Source organism: Puma concolor, chromosome D4, assembly GCF_028749965.1.
Source record: "Puma concolor isolate L17-30 chromosome D4, mPumCon1.1.hap2, whole genome shotgun sequence".
Lineage (NCBI taxonomy): Eukaryota > Metazoa > Chordata > Mammalia > Carnivora > Felidae > Puma > Puma concolor.
In genome coordinates, this window is record NC_141679.1 from 56,548,193 (window position 1) to 56,571,422 (window position 23,230).

The window sequence follows — 23,230 nt, forward strand, 5'->3', positions numbered from 1 at the left end:
CAGTTTAGCCCTTCAGCTCATTTTGAAAAGAATAGAGATGGGGCACCGGCATGGCTCAGATGGTTAAGCATCTCAATCTACATTTCAGCCCAGGTCTTTATCTCACAGTTCATAGGACTGAGTCCCCCGTTGGGCTCTGTGCTGACAGATGGGAGCCTACTTGGGATTCTCATTCTCATTCTCTCTCTCTCTCTCTCTCTCCCCCCCTTGCCCCACTCACGTGGTCTCTCAAAATAAACATTAAAAAAAAAAGAGGAAAGGAAATTAACAGAGAGCCATTCTACACTGCAACCATTAGCAATGTGGTAAACACACTCCCTAGAAAACATAGGCCTAAGTGTCAGCAAACAAAAACTATTCAAAATTTTATTTCATCACTTAACATGATGTATTTTCCCAACAAACTGACATATTTGGTAGCTCATCATGTTGACTAGTGTTATCTTGAATGGAATTTTACTCACAGATATTGCTATACTCAAATAGTGAAATATTTTCCCAATTATCTGATTTTTATAATTACAAAAAACTCATTCTGCTTATTTTATATTAAAGATAACATGTTTTACTTTCAAACAGTTCATTTTTATATAGCCTATCCTTAAAAATGAGAACCTGACTAAACTTGGACAAGGAAGGCATTTCTGGTTGCATTCATTTTTATACCCCTTTTAAGGTGCATCATTATTTGTTTTAATCTGCTCTGAAATGGTTTCAATTCCAAATACAAATGAAATATTGTGCAATCTCCATGTAGAAATCAAAAGATTAGGGCTAACAACTGCCTACTGTGGCTTTAGTTATATCCTTCCTAAAATAAAAGGGATGAGGTTTAGTGTGCTTACACATCCTCAAACTTTACTAAACAACAACAACAAAAAACAACAACAACAACAAAAAAAAACCACACTTTGTTTTTTCCTTATTTTATCTATCTGTCAAAATTTGTCTGTAGAATATTCACACATAAGCAAATAGATATACCAGCAAATCCTGGTTTTCTGTTAGTCTAGAGATATAAGAAGTAGTAAGAGGTGACGACTGAGATGAAGAAACATGAGCAGTGAAGCCAAGAGAAGTTTTTCAGGTGGTGAAAATGTCCACAGGCCCAGAGAATTTGGAAACTGTGTAAGGCTGGAGTAGATGACCAAGTTCTCTTTCGAGTCTTCAGATTCTACAACTTCATGAAGAAACCATATATAACAAAAACAGTCATTTCAGGTTAGTGTTCTTTCTGGTCTTAAAACAAATATGGAATGGAACCCATAACCTTCTCCACCCCCACCCCCAAAAAGGTGAAGTTCAAAATGCAATATGGATTTGGAGACAAATCTTGGCACTGCAAAACAATTAATAATAATTAGTAATACTTACCGTGTCTGAATTCCCTTCCAGCAATATATTGATAGCTTTGTTCACATCTCCATTACAGTCATGTAGAGCCACTATGCACTCATCCTGATTTTTCCCCGTCACTTCCATAAGCTATCAAAATTATAAGGAAATAGTTAAAGGGACTCCAAAATGGCAATTAATATTAATTTTAAGATTCTTCTAGGGGCACTTGGGTGGCTTAGTCAGTTAAGTGTCTTGGTTTTAGGTCAGTTCGTAATCTCATGGTTCATGGGTTCAAGACCCTTGCCAGGCTCTGTGCTGACAGGGTGGACCCTGCTTGGTAATCTCTCACCCTCTCTTTCGGCCCCTTCACTGTGTGCACGTGAGCTCTATTATAAACAAATAAACATTAAAAAAAAAAAGATTCTGGGGAGCCTGGGTGGCTCAGTCAGTTAAGCATCCTACTTCAGTTCACGTCATGATCTGACAATTGAGTTCGAGCCCCAAGTCAGGCTCTGTGCTGAAAGCTCAGAGCCTAGAGCCTACTTCAGATTCTGTTTCTCCCTCTCTCTGCCCCTCCCCTGCTCACGCTCTGTCTCTCCTCTCTCAAAAATAAACATTAAAAAAAAAAAAGTTTTAAATAAAATAAATTTAAAAAAGATTCTTCTATATAAAAATACAAACTACACAGTCCATCCACATGAAGATGCCCTCCTTCCAAACTCTGAGCTTATAATCCAAGGATAGGTTTACCTGCTTTTTGTAGCCATTCATTGTCTTTTTAGAAGTACAGAAGAGCCAAACTACTAATTAACCCTCCTTCAAACTGACCAAGTATCAGATTATTAATCAGCAGCGCACACATACATATATACCAACATTCTCAGCATATGCAGAGTCAGCTGACTAGTCTCTTAGTTCAATGGCCTGGGATTTGCAAAATTCTGAACCAAACAGTAAGTGGACTATACATTTCCCAAAGACCAGCTGTATGTGGCTACATTAACAGAACATCCAGTCCAACTATTTTATACAGAGAAAACATTCCCTATGTGGTCTATCACCCCTTGGATTAGAACACTCCATATACATACTAAGTTGCAACACCTAAAGTTCTCACAAATGCAATTCTATAGCTATGACCAACTCACTTCTAGACACAGTACTTTCACAAGCAGCTTCAACAGGGCACTATGTTTGAAGTAATCAAAGAAATCCCCTGATACATTCTCTGTAACAAGGCAGATTAAGCTAGTTAACATTTTCATCACCAAGTATAATCACAGATTAGGCACAAGACAGGTTTCTTAATTACAACTGAAATGTATGATTTACATATCTGTTGTGTTTTACATACATATAACTGTTTTAGTGTGTACTACCTGTTCAAAATGGTATGACCCCAACATCTGAAGTGCTTTCTCTAGGGTCAAAAAACTAATTGATAGCAAAGCCTACCTGGAATCTAGGTATCTTGATCTCATAAATACAGCTCTTTGCACTATACCCTCTCTCTCTGATTTCCTCTCTGCTTTACACAGCTAAAGTTCTACGCACTTTACAGCTTTCCAGTGCTTTGGTCTTTGGATATCTACTAGTGTCAGTTTTAATCAATGATCTGTTTTGTTGTTTTTAATGTTTACTTATTTCTGGGAAATAGAGAAAGAAAGCACGCACATGGGAAGGGAAGAGCAGAGAGAGAGATAGGGACACATCATCTGAAGTGGGCTCTGTGCTGACAGCAGAGATCCAGATGCGGGACTCGAACCCATGAACTGTGAGATCATGACCTGAGCCATAGTTGGATACTTAACCAACTAAGAGACCGAGGCGCCCCATCAGTGATCTGTATTAACACAATACCTGCAATATGCCTGTATTAAGATGAATATTAAGTATCAAAATTACCCCCAGTGATTGAATTAGTAACAGACTGAAATTTAAACTTCTAACTCTGAACTCCTGGACCAGTGCTCTTTTTTTATGTATCTACTATGCTATTCATATAAAATGCAATATAATATGGAGCAGTACATCTCAAACTGTACATAAATCTCCTTCCAGAAAAAGAGTTCTATAATTTTTAATAAATTTTTTGTGGCCTTCTAAAAATATTACCAACAGTCTAACAACAGCAACTATAAGTAAAAGCAAAGAGTTTACATAGTAAAGGGCAAAATAGTTTGTTAGGCAGGAAGGTAGGCATGAGCGACCTTAGATGTCCAGATGGAGAACTCTAACTGAGAAGAGTCAGGGGACCACCCCATTCCACCTATCTAGCAGTGGGTTTGTGCTTAAACATCCCAGCAGAAGAAGATTCAAGTCTGTTGTGCTTGTTGCACTTGTGTAGAAAGCAGATGTTTGTACTTATCTGACCTATGTCTCTAGAATACAAATAATGTCATGGTTTCCTACAGGTGCAGGCTTCAAATACATCTTGGGAAAGGACCTGCATAGTTGGATAATTATTATATAATCCAGGTCTGTCACTCAAATGTTGCAACCTTAGGATTTGCCAAAAATAAAAAAATTGATGTTAAGTCCACACCCCGAGTTTCCAAGGCCAACGTCTCTCTTGACTGGTCTGTTCCTCCATTGGAGTATACTTTACTAAAATTTTGTTTTGGTTTTTTTGTTTTGTTTGCTCTTCTGGAATTCTTTACCGTGGCTGCAAAAAGAACTGAGACTTCTTTCTTTTTCCATCTAACTTTCAGTAACAAGTTCACTATGGGACAATCACTCCAAGAAACAATTACTGGTAGACCTCTACCAAGGGATGGAACAAGAGAAGTGTTACAGCTTGATTCTAGAATCTTGAAAGAAAAAGAAGTCTTAACAGGAAAGAAGATTTTGAGATTAAGATTTTATTACCAAAATGGCCTCTCAAAGTTCTAAGTGAAAACATCACCCTAAAATTTAATGTTATATTTTTCCAGCCTATGTTTGGAAGCACAACCATGTTGAAAGAGGCAATTCAGTTCTTCTTAACATTAAACAAAATTTTCTGAAAACCTGCCAAATACTAAATGTACCTTCTATTCACAGGTAGAGACAATGTCAATGTGCCTTTTCACAAATGTCTACCTCATCGTTGACAACACTAGTAACTATGAAGACTCTACTGCCAAAATAACAGTATAATTTGCCAAAACATACCTGTTTAACTTTCGCTTCAAACTCTGAATCATTTTTATCGAAGATCACTTGAGCGAGACGCATCTGTTCAGCTGTTGCCTGAAAAGCACACACACAACTTTTAAAGAGTTGAGCACACAAAATAGAAGTTACATGCCAAAATATGCTGCAAAAAGAAAAAAAGCTCTCAAGCACTACAGCACTATGTAACAGAAATACTGATTAACTAAAAAAAAAAAAAAGGACTCTGAATTTAGAGCTCTAAAATGTATACAATCTGTTTCCATAAGCCAAATTAGCATCAAATTAAATGGCATAAAGGTCCCATTCCTTTGGCCAAATGACAAAGTTATTATTCATCTCAACTGGCCACGTGACTCATTTAAATTTTCTTTCCCTTGAGGAAAGGGAGTGACAAGTACTAGAGAAAACTTGAAGAACAAGAAGCCATGGCAACTGCTAGACACAGGCTTAGAACCAGCCTGGCTGTCAAAAAAGAAAAAGAAACTCTGCTGTCAACTCTTAAAAGGTATCTTGGTCAGTAATGAAGAGAAGGGCTATATTTATCTAAATAAAAATTATGTGCAAGGGGGACGGGGGAAATGCCTGTGTGGCTCAGTCAGTTAAGTATCTGACTCTTGATTACATCTCAGATCTTGATCTCAGGGTCATGAGTTCAAGACCCACGTTGGGCTCCATGCTGAGTGGGAAGCCTACGTGGCGGGGGGCGGGGGAAGAACAGCGCCTGAGTGGCTCAGTTGGTTGAGCATCTGACTCTTGATTTCAGCTCAGGTCACGATCTCCCAGTTCATGGGATCAAGCCTTGAGTCAGGCTCTGTACTGGGAGTTTGAAGCCTGCTTGGGATTCTCTCTCCCTCCCTCTCTGCTCCTACTCCACTCTGTCTCTAAATAATAAATACAGAGAAGAGAAAAGAGAAAAAGAAAAATAGAATAAGGAGCAAAACCGATGAAAACACACACACAAAAAAACCTAGAGAACAAAGCACAATTGCTATCTTGTTTCAAAACTAAAAGGCACAGAGCACAAAGAAAATGATACAATACATAAAACAACACCTAAGTTTTTCTAACTCAGAAATAAAAATGAAGACTATACACAAAGAAGAAACATAATAATAAACGTTTAACAGTTAATGTTTCAAGAGAACTAGAAGGTGAAAGGGGAAAATATTTTAAGTAAAAATTTAGGGGTGCCTGGGTGGCTCAGTCAGTTAAGCATATAACTCTTGATTTCTGTTCAGGTCATGATCTCACAGTTTGAGTTCAAGTCCCACATGGGGCTTGGCACTGGCAGTGAGGAGCCTGCTTGGGATTCTCCCTCTTTCCATGCCCTCCCCTGGCTCACTCACCCTCTCAAAATAAATAAACTTAAAAAAAAAAAAAAAAAAAAAAACAAACAACTCATTTTATACTCAAGTGTGAAGGGCATAAATTGTTACCAGCACCTAATCACAAGGGAATATTATTCCCATGAGCCTTTCCTCAGGAATCAACAAGAGTATTGTCCTTAGACAACCAAAATGACTATAGACATTGACATAAGTATTTTTTTTAATTGTTCTTAATGTTTATTCATTTTTGAGAGATGGGGGGGGGGGGGGTGAGGAGGGGCAGAGAGAGGGAGTCACAGAATCTGAACCAGGCTCCAGGCTCTGAGATATAAGCACAGAGCCTGTTGTGGGATTCAAACTCATGAACTGCAAAATCATGACCTGAGCTGAAGTCAGATGCTTAACCAACTGAGCCACCCAGGTGCTCCTGACTAAGTATTAATGGTGACTGATGAGCATATACTCACTGTAAAAAAAAAAAAAAGGGGGGGGGGCAAATGATATCGCAAAGGGAGAAAATATGCTGCACAACAGGTAATGAACAGAGTATACAGATACAGTATAACTAAAAAGAAGACAACTGGGGAATCTCTGCAACTTCCAGATGTGGCTTGTCAGCTGATTTAGGTCCCAAGGGTCCCAAAGGCTGTACCCTGAAGCAATGGATGCACCAACCTATCCTTCAGGCTGGCACTGGCTGCCATATTATCATATTTACACTTGAGGGCCACCTCTATCAAGTAAAATATGATTGTAGGGATATTGGGGTGGCCTTGTATTAGGCCTGTCGTATGGAAAAAACATGTAGTAACTGTCACATAGAACAAAGAGGCTAAGTCCTGTCACCTTTATGATAGGGACTGCCTGTATTAACCTGTACTAAATGTTGTTGTTGGGAGACAGAACTTGGCTTTGTTTTGGGAGCCTCCCATCTCCTTTAGATACCCTGCCAACATCCTATATTTTCAACCCAACATGGGGCTTGATCCCACAACTCTAGGATCATGACATGAGCCAAAAATCAAGTGTCGGATGCTCTACAAACTGAGCCACTCAGGCACCCCAATTTCTTGATTCTTATTAAGCAGTCCTGTGATTATTTTTTGTTTTGTTTTAAGGTTTTTAAAAAAAATACACTCGGTTGAGGAGTCAACTTCAGCTCAAGTCATGATCTCAAGATTTGAGTTCAAGCCCCACATTGGGCTCGCTGCTGTCCATGCAGAGCCCACTTCTGTCTTCTATCTTCTGTCCATCTCTCTCTCTGCCCCTCCCCATCTCATGAGCTCTCTCTCAAAAATAAATACACATTAAAAAAGAAAATACACAATAAAAGTATTCAGATACCACAATCTACAACTTACTCTGAAAAGGTTCAGGGGAAACGCTATGTGTAGTTTCTCCTTTGTAAGAAGGAGAAAAAGATAAAGTAAACATGGTAAAAATGTTAGCATCTAGGAGATCTGGATGCAGGATATTCAGGAATTAGGTGTACTACTCTTGCAACTTTTCTCTAACTCTCAAAGCATATTTTGTTTTGTTCGTTTGTTTTTTAGAGTGAGATTCAAAGAGACTGAAGTAATTCATCTAACTGGTAAAGTGGCAGGCCAACTCATGGTCTTCTCTCTTATCTCCCTCTAGTTTGATAGGTTATCTCAGAACACCTCTACCTCTGGACATTTAGAATTGAGTAATAAACATCTTACAGAATAAAGTTTTCCCCCCACCCTAGGTTGCTTCCCTAGGAAATACTTCCTAGAATGGGAGAATGGGATTAATGGATAAATGAACATGAACACAATTTTATTCACACTGCTTTGCGAAATTCTCAAACACATTTTTATTTTTTATTTTTCTCACCCCTCCCAACCCTCATCACGAGTTTTTAGAAAGGAAAATTAGGAATTTAAGGGCCTAAGAATCTTTCCTACAGCTCAGTATGCAGTTTTTTCATCGCATTGCATAAAATGAGCCATCCCCAAAAGGCCCATGGAGAAACTAATGACAACTCTTGAGAGGAAGAGAGTCCCCTCCCCTAGTCTGGAGACTGATTCACTGGATATCAGCCCAAGAAGGTTACTTGGGTCTAAGATGAAAACAATTTATAATCCTGACATTTCATGTGGCCCTCCTTTAAAAGATTACACTTTTATCAAGTTTTTCTTCTTTTTAGTTTAAGAGAGAGAAAGAGCACAAGCGAAGAAAAGGGCAGAGGGAAACAGAATCTCAAGCAGGCTCCATGCTCAGCAAGAAGCCTGAGGCAGGGCTCAATACCACGTTCCTAAAATCACAACCCGAGCAAAAGTCAAGAGTCAGACACTCAACCAACTGAGCCATCCAGGCATCCCTTAAGATTTTATTTTTGGAGCACATGAGTGGCTCCGTCAGTTAAGCACCCAACTCTTGATTTCAGCTCAGGTTATGATCTCACAGTTCATAGATTCAAGCCCTGCATCGGGCCCTGCATTGACAGTGTGGAACCTGCTTGGGATTCTCTCTCTCTCTCTCTCTCTCTCTCTCTCTGCCCCTCCCCTGCTGGCATGCTCACACTCTTGCTCTCTCTCCCTTAAAAATACACATAAAAATTTTTTTAATTGTTTATTTTTCAGAGAGAGAGAGAGAGAAACACAAGATCTGAAGCAGGCTCTTTACTGACAGCAGAAACCCTGATGCGTGGCTCAAACTCACAAACCACAAGGTCATGACCTGAGTCAAAGTTGGATGCTTAACTGACTGAGCCACCCAGGTGTCCCAAAAGATTTTATTTTTAAATAATCTCTATACCCAATGTGGGGCTCAAACTTACATCCCCAAGATCAAGAGTCACATGCTCCATCGACTAAGCCAGCCAGGCATCCCTAAAAGATAACACTTTTAATCTTGACTGATTTAATAAACAAAAACAAAAAAATATTGTTTTTATCTATTTTTTTTTTATTATTAGCAGGGTTGCACCTATGCTTACTTATAACTTGTATTCCTTCTTTGATAAGAGGCTGTTGATAAAATATTTTCTTAAGCATTCACCTATAAAGGGAGGGCCTATTCCAAAAAGTCCAAATTTTTCCAAAAATAGGTAGTTTTTCTTGATTATTTGTGAGAAAGTATCAGGGTAAATATATTTAGGAGTAAGCACTGTATAGATGTAGGTCTGTTGACAGAAGCAAAATACAAGGCTAAAGTTATACTGAAAAATGTAAAACAACAATTAAGTAGAGTCTACGTTCTGTGTCTCTCTTTTTTATATTTTTTAATGTTTATTTATTAATTTTTTCAGCTTTGCAAGACATAGGGTTTTTTTTTTTAATATGAAATTTATTGTCAAATTGATTTCCATACAACACCCAGGGCTCAATGTTTATTTTTGAGAGAGAGGCAATGAGAGTATGAGCTGGAGGGGGGGTTGGGTGGGGGTGGGCAGGGAGAGAGGGAGACACAGAAACTGAAGCAGGCTCCAGGCTCTGAGCTGTCAGCACAGGGCCCGATGCGGGGTTCAAACTCACGAACCGTAAGAGAAATCATAACCTGAGCCAAAGTCAGACACTTAACCGACTGAGCCACCCAGGCGCCCCTACTTTCTGTGTCTCTTAATATCAATAGGGCACTTGGGTATGAATGACTGTTATCAAAGTATAGTCAAGTATCAATCTGAAATTTATGATGGGTCTCTAGAAAAAGGTTTGCAAAACTAGTCAATAACATGTATAAAATGCTCTATTTTGTACCAGGTACTGTAGTTAGCATTTTATTTAAATTGTCTCACTTCATTTAAAATAATAATATAGGGGACAGGCTCTGTGCTGACAGCTCAGAGCCTGGAGCCTGCTTCAGATCCTTTGTCTCCCTCTCTCTGCTCCTCCCTTGCTTGCTCTCAAAAATAAACATTAAAAAAAAATTTTTTTTTAAAGGTTGGGGGCACCTGGGTGGCTCAGTGGGTTGAGTGTCTGACTTCAGCTCAGATCATGAGTTCATGGTTTATGGGTTCGGGTCCCGTGTCTGGCTCTGTGCTGACAGCCTGGAGCCTGCTTCAGATCCTGTGTCTCCCTCTCTCTCTGCTCCTCCCCTGCTTGTGTGCTCTCTCCCACTCTCAAAAATAAACACTTAAAAATTTTTTTAAATAATAATATAGGGGTGTCTGGATGGCTCGGTCAGGGTAAGTGTCTGACGTCGGCTCGGGTCATGATCTCATGGTTCGTGAGTTTGAGCCCCGCGTCAGGCTCTCTGCTGACAGCTCAGAGCCTGAGCCTACTTTGGATTCTGTGTCTCCCTCTCTCTCTGCCCCTCTCCCACTCACAGTCTGTCTCTTTCTCTCTCAAAAATAAACATTCAAAAAAATTTTAATAATATAAATAAATCTAAGGTAGAACTATTTATTTCTATTAAATAGAAATTAAATATTTTATACATATGGGCCTTATTAACTAAAAGCCATATAATATTAAAGGACTCTTTCCAGCTAACAATGCTTGAAAGTAAAGGCAGCTTTTTATAAGTGTCTTATAATTCATTTATTTCTCTACTTCAGAGTATTACTTCTCCATATATTCTGGATTCTCCAAATATATTCCAAGCACATACCTAGATTAATAATAAAGAAAAGGAGGAGCACCTGGCTAATTCAATCAGTAGAGTATGCGACTCCTGATCTTAAGGTTTTAAGTTTGAGCCCCATGCTGGGTGTAGAGATTACTTAAAAATAAAATCTTACCAAGAAAAAAAAGAAAAGAAAAAGAAGAAAAAGGAGATAGCTAGATGCTAACAGTAGCAGAAAAATGTTCAGAATCAAGTAGTTGACAGTGTCTATGAATCACTGCTTCTCTTTCCCATTATGTAAAATCTACTTTATAAAAACCAGATTCAAAATCCTAAGGTTTCCTACAAGACATATGTGCTTCCTACTTAACGTAACTCTAAACAAAGCAAACAAGAGTTTCACAAAAACTTACCTGTACTACTTGTTTCTGTAATTGTGATGCCTGTGTTCCTGAAATCTGTGTTTTTTCCCGAGAACCTCGGGAACGGTCACTGCTCACCGAAGTCATCATATACAGTATATACAAAATAACGTATGTACAAAATAGAAAATCTGCAAGAAAGCAGGCATGGTAAGCAGGCATGGTAAGCAGACATTCCAAATTACAGTATGAGGCAAGAAAAAAATCCAGGGATAAGGAGGAAACATGAGACAAAACATAAAAGTTCTCTAAAACACAAATTCTCAAGAAATAATACATTAAGGTTTTACATTTTCCTAGCAACAAGTAGACCAATTTTACTAACTAATGCAATCTCAAAGTTTAGGTAAAAATAAATTTAAAAAATGGGGCGCCTGGGTGGCTTAGTTGGTTAAGTGTCCGACTTCAGCTCAGGTCATGATCTCATGGTTCTTGAGTTCAAGCTCCATGTAGAGCTCTGTGCTGATAGCTGGGAGCCTGGAGCCTACTTCGGATTCTGTTTCCTTCTCTCTGTCCCTCCCCTGCTCATGCTCTGTCTCTGTCTCTCAAAAATGAATAAACATTAAAAAAAAAATTTTTTTTAACGAAAATCTATAGTTTAAAATTATAGCAATTCTAAACAAAAATCTCAGGAGCTCCTGGGATGCTTAGTCAGTAGAGCTGACTATTTAGTTCACTTGGACAAGAGGGATCCCTCTCTGAAGGCCAGCAGAGTGAAGGAGAGGTACTACAACAGCTAAATTTTTATGATTAGGAGACAGTCAACAGTTTGTTGTATCAGTCTTTACTTTTTTTAGTAAAATAGGCAAGAACATCTGCAGAGAATGGGATGGGTAAGGAATGTTAAGAAAATGGATTCTCTCAGAATAAACTTAAAAAGGGGGGAGAAGGGCTAGGGGCCTACATGGCTCTTGATTTTGGCTCAGGTCATGATCTCATGGTTCATGAGATCGAGCCCACTGGGCTCAGTGCTGACAGGGAGAAGCTTCCTTGGGATTCTCTTTCTTCCTCTCTGTCTGCCCCTCCCTGACTTGTGCTCACTCTCTCAAAAATAAATAAACAAGGGGCGCCTGGGTGGCGCAGTCGGTTAAGCGTCCGACTTCAACCAGGTCACGATCTCACGGTCCGGGAGTTCGAGCCCCGCGTCGGGCTCTGGGCTGATGGCTCAGAGCCTGGAGCCTGTTTCCGATTCTGTGTCTCCCTCTCTCTCTGCCCCTCGCCCATTCATGCTCTGTCTCTGTCCCAAAAATAAATAAACGTTGAAAAAAAAAATTAAAAAAAAAAATAAATAAATAAATAAAAATAAATAAACAAACAAAACTTTTTTTTTTTTTTTTTAAAGGGGGGGTCGGGGAGAACCTGGGTGGCTTAGTCAGTTAAGCGTCCGACTTCGGCTCAGGTCATGAGCTCACGGTCAGTGGATTAGAGCCCTGTGTCAGGCTCTGTGCTGACACTTCAGAGCCTGTAGCCTGATTCAGATTCTGTCTCCCCTGCCCCTTCCCCACTTGCATGCTGTCTCTCTTTCAAATATAAATAAAACATTTTAAAAAAAACTTGTTTTTTAAAGCGGGGGGGAGGGGGGCAGGGGGGTCTCCTGGGTGGCTCAGTCAGTTAGGCGTCCAGCTCTTGATTTCAGCTCAGGTCATGATCTCATGGTTTGTGGGATCAAGCCCTGTGTCCGGCTCTGCACTGACAGCGAGAAGCCTGCTTGGGATTCTCTCTCTCCCTTCCTGTGCTTCCCTCACTCAAGCTCTCTCTCAAAATACATTAACTGATTAAAAAAGAAAGAAAGAAAATGGCAAAAGCTTGTAATAGCTACTAAGGGAAATACAAGGGGAAGTTGATAGAAAACAAGTAGAAAGAATTGAAGAGCGACACTGAGGATCCCAAATGAAAGCAGAAATCCTAAATATATAGGTGGCATTAATCCACATATTACCATGAAAGCAAAGCTAATGTCAGAAATTGAGAATTGCAACTGAATAATCAAGGGAGATGTGGGTTAAGATGAATAAACCCCTTGTTGAATGATCTCACAAAAGAATTTTAAACCAGAAAGAGTCCATTTATTCAAGGCACAGATGACATCACCAGGTGAAGAGCTGCTCTTATCTACCTCTAACACTGGGGCCTTTCCCATAATATGTATTTGAAAACATCCCTTCCTAAAGAATACTCTCCAGCTTATTACGATCCTGGCTGCGAGATTCACAACCTCACTAAAGGCAAAGAATAACACTTTTAAATAATGTTTTCCAGGGGTGCCTGGGGCTCAGTCAGTTAAGCATCCGACTTTGGCTCAGGTCATGACCTCATGGTCCAGGGGTTCAAGTCCCGCGTAGGACTCTGTGCTGGCAGCTCAGAGCCTGGAGCCTGCTTCAGATTCTGTCTCCCTCTCTCTCTGCCCCTCCTCAGTTCACATTCGGTCTCTCTCGCTCTCAAAAAGAAATAAACATAAAAAAAATGTTATGTTTTCCATTAAAACTGTATTTTATTCTAGTATGATTGACTTACAGCCTTCTGGGTCATTAAGTACTCAGACAATTTGATGAAAAGTGTGGACTCTCCCCTCAGAAAAATGCATAGCCACATACAATGCTGCCTGAAACTTCAGGTTTACATCTCCCATACCCTTCCCCAAAGCAATGGGCAACCCCACTCCACCCCCTCAATGCCCACAAACAGCCAGGCAAAAAGCCATGCTCCAAGAATTTACAACAGCTCTCAGGGCACCTGGCTGGCTCAGTCTGAAGAACATGTGACTGTTGATCTCTGAGTCATGAGTTCAAGCCCTACACTGGATATTTTTTAATAAATAAACAAACATTTTTAAAAATTTTTGGAAAAGTTCAAAAATATAAACTATTAGGGCCCTTATTCTTAAGGGTATCCTTGATCAGGCCAATATTAAATATAACTGCTGGGGCACGTGACTGGCTCAGTCAGTAGAGCATGGAGACTCTTAATCTCAGGGTTGTTAAGTTCGAGTCCCAAGTTGAGTGTATAGATTACTTAAAATATAACTGCTCATTTGGTCATGAATCAAAATCTCATAATTATCACACTTTTTAAAGGGGTTCTCTTCTCTGCTTCCCTAAAAACCAAAAGCACCTGCTTTGCTCCAAAAGAAACAAGGGAAAATTCATATCCTCTTACATTCAATAAGCATATACTTAAGTCTTAATACTTAATCATCATACTACTACCTATGTCCTCTCTAGAGAAACTGGCTATTATCAAGATCTGCGGAAATGTTACAAATATACTCGATTAATGGTAATGTTAAAAGTCATGATTTATCTAAATATCTTAGACAAATATAATTAGTGGGAAAACCTATATATCCTTCCCTCCAAATCACATTTAAGAGCATCAACTGGAACTAGACTAACCCTCTATGACTTACAAATATCTGCTTGAATCAATATGCTAAATAGGAAACATGAAACAATGTACTTCATATCAAATTTTTTTTCAATGTTGGGCCTACGTGACTAAAAATTAAAACTGGAACTTAACAGTTTACACCACTTGGGGCACCTGGGTGGCTCAGTCAGCTAAGCGTCCAACTTCGGCTCAGGTCATGATCTCACAGTTTGTGAGTTCAAGCCCCGCATTGGGGCTGACCATTCAGAGCCCGGAGCCTGCTTTGGATTCTGTGTCTCCCTCTCTCTCTGCCCCCTCTCTCTCATGTACGCACTCTCTCAAAAATAAATAAGCATTAAAAAAATTAAAAACACTGTGTACCACTTATAAGATGATTTCATGGTGAGATGTCCAGGAAAGAGGCATTTTACACTGCCCTAATTGGTCCAACCTATCTCGGATAAGCTGTAACCTATCCATCCCCTTAAGGAAGCCTAGAAGAAGTTCATTATCTGCCATCTCAAGGTCCTCTTTTTTTTTTTTTTTTTAATGTTTATTTGGTAGGGGGGGGCAGGAGCAGAGAGGGAGACAGAGGATCTGACGCAGGCTCCTTTTTGACAGCAGAGAGCCTGACACAGGGCTTAAACTCAGGAACCCTGAGATCATGACCTGAGCTGAAATCAAGAGTTGGACACTTAACTGACTGAGCTACCCAAACGCCCCTAAGAATCCATTTTCGTAACATCCTATTTTTAGTTTACAAAGTATCCTATTTTTTATCTTATTGTACACCACAACAGTCTTAAGGAATAGATAGATATTATTGCTATCCCCATTCGTACATGCTGAATCAGCATGGACAAAATATTCTTTGGAAAAAAAAATGTATGAGTTGTCTCAGCCCTCAAAATTCTATGCTATAGCTTGTAGCAAAACTTCTAAATACAAATGTGTGTGTGCAAAACAATGTACAAAAATTAAGTATATGTACCTATATGCCAGCTAAAGGGAAAAAAATAAGTCAATTTCTTAAGAAATTGTCTATGACTCCTTCTGCACTACAATGGCAGTACTGAATAGTTCTAACAGAAGCAAGGCAGAAAATATTTACTACCTGGCCCTTTACAGAAAGTGTTCTAACCCTTTTTTAGAGTTAGAGTGGTAATTTTCCCTCAACTACAGATTCAATTTAATTCTCATCAAATTTCTAACAAGGATTTTTTTTGAAGCTTTTTTTTTTTTTTTTTTTTTTAGTAATCTCTACACCCAACATGGGGCTTGAATTCATGACTCGGAGATCAAGAATCATACGCTCCTCCAACTGAGCCAGCCAGGCGCCCCTCTAACAAGGTTTTATTGCCTAAAACCTTACTAGCCTGATTCTAAATTTACATGGGAAGCAAATAGTCAAGAACAGCCAAGATATTCCTTCAAAACGAAACAAAACCAAAAAGCAAAGGAACAATACTTACCTTACAGGTACCAAGGATTACAATGCTTCAGTAATTACAACAGTACAGGGATAGAAAAGCTGGCCAATGGATCAGAACAAGAAGCCCAGAAAGAGACCCAAGCATATACAACTATGGTTTCTAACAGAGATGGCATTGCATGTGATGAGAAAAGATAAATTCTTAAAGAAGTGAGGTTGAAAGAAGTGGTTGATTATACTTAAAAAAATTTTTTTTATTAGACCATACATTAAAAAAGTCAAATTAGGGGTGCCTGGCTGGCTCAATCAGAAGAGCATGCAACTCTTGATCTCGGGGTCATGAGTTCGAGCCCCACTTGGTATAAAAATCTGGCCTTATCTAATAAAGGTGAACATGTATACCCTATGACTTACATGCTATAGAAGCTGGTAACTTTTAGAGATTAAGAATGACCTAAGACCAAATCATAGCAGAGCCAATGATTCCAAAAAGAACAATAAATGGAATTCTATTTTCTAGAACAAGCAGTTACAGAGACCTCAAAGCAAGCATTCACATGATGTGGAATAATGTTCCCCTATTTATAAATCTTCTACATCTCAAGTTAATGAAATGACACTATGTATACTAGCATTTCTAAGTATCTTTTGGACCTGTGTATCCAAAAGATACTCAGAGGAGACTAACCAAAATTCAACATACCAGTTCAGGCATCACAAGAAAATTATATCCCTGAAAGTCTGACCAGCTTTTTCTGAGTTACCTATCCTAATATCATTTACTTATGTTCCCAGTAGGTCCTCTGTTAACTGGGATACTAGATAAAGGCCACAGACATATTACTGCACTGACTTTTACATCAACTATAATAGCAAATAACCAATTAACCAGAGTATTTCACATGCCAAATATGCTGGTTTAAAACTCACTATATTTCAGGGGCACCTGGAAGGCTCAGACAATTGAGCATTTGACTCTTAACCTCAGCGCAGGTCATGATCTCAGTCTGTGGGTTTGAGCCCTGTGTCGGGCTTCACACTGAAAGCATGGAGGCTGCTTGGGATTCTCTCTCTGCCCCTCCCAGCTTGCATGCACTCACACACACACTCTCTCCCTCAAAATAAACAAACTTAAAAAAAACTTACTATATTTGAATCTGCCTCTCAGTAACAGTACACACTTTGAATTTTTTTTTTTTTTTTGAGTTTAACCATTTTGATATTTTGTTGGTTTGGGTTTATTGTTTTAGTTATATTACATGGAACACAGTTAATTGTTCTGTCATAATGATTTTTACAGCTTTCTCCGAGTTTAGTGTTCTCCAAAATGAATAAATACACATGAACAAATACACTTTTTTAAACTATAAAGCACCACACAAATGTTAAAACACATTAGTATTTCCCAGGGCACCTAGATGGCTCAGTCAGTTAAGCATCCAACTCTTGATTTCAGCTCAGGTCACGATCTCAAAGTTTGAGAGATCAAGCCCACATCAGGCTCTGTGCTGACAGAGCCTGCTTGGGATTCTCTCTCTCCTCTCTTTGCCCTTCCCCTGCTCAGGCGCATGCTCTCCAAAATAAATAAAAACTTGGGGCGCCTGGGTGGCTCAGTCGTATAAACGTCCAACTTCAGCTCAGGTCATGATCTGGCAGTCTGTGAGTTCGAGCCCCACATCGGGCTCTGTGCTGACAGCTCAGAGCCTGGAGCCTGTTTCAGATTCTGTGTCTCCCTCTCTCTCTGACCCTCCCCTGTTCATGCTCTGTCTCTGTCTCAAAAAGAAATAAACGTTAAAAAAATTTTTTTTTAAATAAAAACTTTTAAAAAGTTATTTCTGAAGTAAAAGGATTTACTTGATTATTTCTAAAATCACCTCTAAGCATGATTATTCTGTAATTTTACCTTATGTATCTAAAGTTAAACATCCAATCAAAATCTTAGTGGTATTCCTAAAGTTAAAAAAAAAATTTTTTTTTTTAGTTTACTTACAGATTTCCAAACAGTTGCTTTTGTACTGAATTATGTGACCCTTTATTCACTCATCTTTGCAACTGTTTATCACTCTATGCTCTCATTTATGAAAATAATCTAGATACATTAAATATAACAAAGTAAGAATTTCTTCTTACAGGAGTGCCATCTGCTGATAAAAATCTGCATGTACAGAAATAAACATAAGCTAAGTTGAATGGATGCTAAGACTGACCTTTCTGATTTACCAAAAGAGACTTTTAACAGTCTTGTTATTACAGCCAAACATTTTGATATAATGTACTTGAATCCCTACTTGTCAATCAGGAAAGCAACAGAAGTTTTTTATGTTTCAAACTATTACAGTTTTACTAATTCACTGTATCAGTATAAATATTAAGACTTCTATCTCCACTGCAATCATCAATCCTCAATCCACATTCCAAGTAGGTGTTTAGACTATAAATAATGTCCCCAGTTCCATGGCTGAATCAGAATTATATTGCCTTGTGAAACATGAGAAGTACACTGCTTACTTTATGTTACATACTTTTGTTTGGAAATAACCATTTTTATCCTTTAATTAAAGTTTACTCCTCTGGGTTATATATACATAAACTGTTACCACCAAACACAAATACAATCCTTGAAAAAAAAAAAAAAACTCAAAGAAGAAAAACGATGGCTCCAGCATTTGCTTCTGAGGATGCTTAAACCAATTCAGATTAGCTTATTTTCTGTCAATATAGCTACCCATACTAACTGAAATGCCAGAATAGCTGTATTTCCACTTAATAAAAAAAAAAAGTCTTGAGGTGCCTGACTAGCTCAGTCCGTAGAGCATGTGACAGTTGATCTCAGGGTCTCAGTTTGAGCCCACAATGGATGTAGACTTTACTTTAAAAAATTCAAAAACTGGGGCGCCTGGGTGGCTCAGTCGGTTGAGCAGCCGGCTTCGGCTCAGGTCATGATCTCGCAGTCTGTGAGTTCGAGCCCCACGTAGGGCTCTGTGCTGACAGCTCAGAGCCTGGAGCCTGCTTCAGATTCTGTGTCCCCCTCTCTCTCTGCCCCTCCCCCACTCATGCTCTGTCTCTGTCTCAGAAATAAACATTAAAATTTTTTTTAAAAAAATTCAAAAACTGAAGTCTTTTTTTTAATGTTTATATTTGAGAGACACAGAGACAGAGCATGAGCAGGAAGGGGCAGAGAGAGAGAGGGAGGGAGGGAGACACAGAATCCGAAGCAGGCTCCCAGGTGCCCTTCAAAAAATAAGTCTTAATGCTTAAGATGTCCAGCGAAAAACTTCCAAAGATAAAACTGGGAATTTACAGAGCAAGCACAGAGGAAAAAATTAAAAAGTGTTACTGAAATTTTCTGGAAAAACAAACTTTCTTATATTAATTTTATATATAACTTCTGGGGGTGCCTGGGTAGCTCAGTTGGTTAAGTGTCCAACTTCAGCTCAGGTCATGATCTCAAGGTTTTTGAGTTTGAGCCCTGCGTTGGGCTGTGCTGACAACTCAGAGCCTGGAGCTTACTTCGGATTCTGTGTCTCTTGCTCTCGCTTGCTCTCGCTCTCTCTGCCCTCCCCCTCTCGTGCTCTCTCTCTCAAAAATAAATAAGCATTTTAAAAAATTCTGGAGATAGTGAATTCATGAAACAAAGTAAAAGCATAAGTTATTAAAAAACTTATCAACCACCAATCAATTGTGAAAATGAATAAGGCAAGGAAACTAGACTATAAAAAGCAACAACTTTAACTAACATACTGTCACATGGAGAAATTCTATGTTGTCTCTTCTGGAAACAGAGCTATGTGTAGTAAATTGGAATGCTTCTGCAATAAGCACCCAGTTGCCAGACCAAAGGAATTCAGTTTACACTTGTGTTCCATTCCCTCTATCACCCTCCACCCACAAGAACTACTACTCTCCAACAGGTTCCAAGAGAATTCTTAGAATAGAAACAGACAAGAGCAAGAGATTCTAAAAATAATCCAGCAGAAACTCAAACATACATATCTCAGGTTCTTGAACTGAAGGAAAGATTTCAATCTATCCAACCAAATTTTAAAACCCATATTTACCTCACTTCATCCAAAGTAAATTAAAGATGGGATAGATTAATATCAGGTTAGAACTGCTACATTTTTAACTTCTTTAAAAACAGTATCAGCAAAATACCATCTAAAACGTCCTACCTAGATTATCTCAAGTGCAGGAATAGTCTAAATTACTTGTTATATAAGCAAAGTAAGCCAGGAGAATAAACTAACTTGATTAAACTACACATTTTGTCTGTAGAAGGGATATTTTTAGAAAATGTTTTATTAACCGCTATTTTTTTCAAGGACTTTTTTAAAGATAAGATACCTCAGTGAAACAGTGGCATTTTCGAGTGAGTCTAGAGTTTAGAATTAACTGAAAACGGCTACAAGCCACTTGTACTTCTATTAAAGCTTAAGTAAATACCACAAATTCATCTTAAGAGGACGCTAACTTTAGGCCAAACAAAAAAAAAGTGGCTGGAACTTTATCTAAAAACCACATAATATCATACCCTAACAGAAAAAATAAGGGCACACTTGATCTTTCTAAAAATTTACAGAACACTTTTTGATAACATGCTAAAAACTATGAAGATGTTGCTGAAAGCACCAACCACCAAAGTACTTTATTTAAGTACTTTTATTTAAGATGGTATCACAAAGTGTCAGCATTGGAAGGTAATTCTAAAACCAGGAGGCTCACACAACTGTAGAGTAGCTCATCTACTACATCAAAAAAATCTATATTCTAGACACAGCAAAAATACATGTTTCTTTTTCAAAGAGAATGTAATTATTCAAACAACATGAATTAGTCAGCTAAGGGCTCAACTACTATAAACAGAATATACAGTTTATGTCCAAGAAGCAAGTTTCTATCAAGAATGCTTAGAGATGCTATTCACTCAGTCCTGAGACTAATGGTGCCAGGACTATCTTAGACTGGCAATGAAAGGGGATCCTTCATCTATATGAAGGATTTGATTTATTCACTCATTCCCAAAAGCCTAAAACCCATAAGTAGAATAATACCAGCAGCAAACACATACTGTTTAATATGTGCCAGACACTATCATACACACAGTATTAAGTCATTAAACTTCCCAACAACACTGAGGTATATGCTAATTATTACTGCCATTTTTTACAGACGGGAAACTGAGACAGATTCACAGCTAGTCAGTGGTAAAGCCAAGATTCAAACCCAGGTCATCTAGGCCCACAGTCTGTGTCCTTAACCACTATGCTATGCTGTAAGGCTAATTGCTCAATTGTAGATACACAACAAGACTCCAAGTCAGCTTCCTCTTTAAGGCAGCATAACTACAGTTGGTATCACCTGATGTGACAGATTGGGTTCTAGGTCAGAATCTCAGCTATCTTCCTAACCTTTCAGATATTCACTGGTGCTCCCCTGGCTCTATATCGTTACAGTTTTGTTACCAGTTCTGTTTCACTATGTGTATTTAACTTCCAATTTGCGTTCTTGCTTTTCCTATTAAGAAAATACCCACTGGGGCACCTGCGTGGCTCAGTCAGTTGGGTATCCAACTCTTGATTTTGGCTCAGGTCATTATCTCATGGTTCATGGGATGAAGGCCCATGTAGGGTTCTGCACTGGCAATGAGGAGCCTACTTGGGTTTCTCTCTCCCTCTCTCTACCCCTCTCCCACTCATACTCTCCCTCTCAAACATTTTTTTAAATACCCATTAAGAAAAAGAGAGAGAAAATACCCATTATTCTCAACTGTTTTCCAGAGAAGAGATTCATTTGTTCATTTCTGCAAAGAACAGGATTGGTTTAGATTAAGAACTTCAAGGGGGTGCCTGGCTGGCTCAGTTGGGAGAGCATGACTCTTGATCTCAGGGTCATGAGTTCAAGTCCCACACTGGGTGTAGAGATTAGAAAAAGATACAATAAAATTTAAAAAAATATTTTGGGGCACCTGGCTGCCTCAGCTGGTAGAGTTTGTGACTCAATCTCAGGGCTGTGAGTTTGAGCCCTACATAAGGTACAAAGATTACTTAAAATCATGGGGCACCTGTGTGGCACAGCTGGTTAAGCATCTGACTCTTGATCTCAGCTCAGGTCATGATCTCACAGTTTGTGAGTTCAAGCCCCACACTGGGTTCTGCACTGATGGTGTAGAGCCTACTTGGGACTGTCTCTCCTTCTCTCTGACCCTCCCCCACTTGTGCACACGCTCTCTCTCAAAATAAATAAAATTTTTTTTTAATAAATAAAATCTTAAAAACAAACAAACAAAAACTTCAACTGATCTGGGAAACCCAGAGTAGCTAGCAAGAGGAACTCTATATCCCCCACCCAGGAGACAATAAGGCAGGCTAGGGTGCCAAAAAACTCTAGTATGAGATGCAATTCCATGCAACTAAACTGCTTGTGCCCTACATGCCAGAAGCTGACCAAGCTGATACTTTTATTCTCCACAGCTGCTGAGGGCAGGGTCGAGCCTCCAGCAGCTGGTGAACAAGGTTCACCCAAGCTTGGCTGACAGAAGAGCCACAACATTATTTACTATTCTATGCATATAATATGCCCATGGAAAAGATAAGTGCTGGTAAACTCTGAACATTACAAAAATTATTTAAGTCATATTTCCTCTTTCAGGTTACTTAAGGTCAAGGAGGGAAAAGTATTTAATTTTATCTATGGCTGCTTGCATACATCTGTCCCACTCCTACGTTGCTAATTTCTTGGCTATAAACCACTTTTACCCAGAACTCCAGCTCAGCAGCTACCTTATTCTTATCCCCTGAAAAGCCTCTCATTATTCATAACTAGTCTTACCTCCCCTTTTTTTAATAGCCTTTTCTCTCTCCCCACCCCCTCAAAAAAAGGCCTATACTATACAGGATTTCACAAGACCTATAAACTTATAATACTATACTCTTAAAAAAAAGAATACTGGGGCACCCGGATGGCTCAGTCAGTTAAGCATCCGACTCTTGATTTCAGCTCAGATCAAGATCTGCAGTTTGTGAGTTTGAGCCCCGCACTGCACTCTGCACTAACAGGGCAGAGCATGTTTGTGATTCTTTCTCTCTCTCTACCCCTCCCCGCTCATCTCTCTCTCTCTCTCTCAAAATAAATAAACATTAAAAAATGTTTTAGGGGCGCCTGGGTGGCTCAGTCGGTTGAGCATCCGACTTCGGCTCAGGTCATGATCTCATGGTTCATGAGTTCAAGCCCTACGTCAGGCTCTGGGCTGATGGCTCAGAGCCTGGAGCCTGCTTCAGATTCTGTGTCTCCCTCTCTCTCTGCTCCGTCCCCGCTCATGCTCTGTCTCTCTCTCCCTCAAGAATAAATAAAACATTAAAATTAAAAAAAAAAATGTTTTAAATACTATACTCTTAATTTAGATTACATTCAAATAAGCACCCCCCAAATACCAAAAGGATACCTTTATTAGAGGTTTACTACTCCACAGCCAAGGACTTTTAAAGGGTCTATTTTACGAAGTAAAAAAAAAAAAAAAAAAAAAAAAAAAAAAAAAAAAAAAAAAAAAGCTTAATTATAAAAGACCAAATTAAAATAGAATTTCTATAAACCGTTCCTTTACCAGAACATATTAATACCTTCCTCATAAATCCAGTAAAAATTCTTACACAGATACATAC

At 38.9% G+C, this 23,230-nt stretch overlaps 1 protein-coding gene across 6 annotated transcripts in view; it reads right to left on the minus strand.

Moving 5' to 3' along the window:
* The window catches only part of UBAP2 (ubiquitin associated protein 2), a 110,574-nt gene that overhangs the window by 70,193 nt on the left and 17,151 nt on the right, over positions 1-23,230 (minus strand). For 5 of the 6 annotated variants that reach the window (XM_086683381.1, XM_086683380.1, XM_086683379.1 and 2 more), the window contains exons 2-4: positions 10,766-10,905; positions 4,492-4,569; positions 1,375-1,485 (exon numbers count right to left, since the gene is read on the minus strand). In XM_086683381.1, coding sequence (XP_086539507.1) covers positions 1,375-1,485; positions 4,492-4,569; positions 10,766-10,864 — 288 coding nt within the window. In that variant the 5' untranslated portion in view covers positions 10,865-10,905. The remainder of the gene's footprint in view (positions 1-1,374; positions 1,486-4,491; positions 4,570-10,765; positions 10,906-23,230) is intronic. The other variant, XM_086683385.1, reaches the window with a different exon arrangement.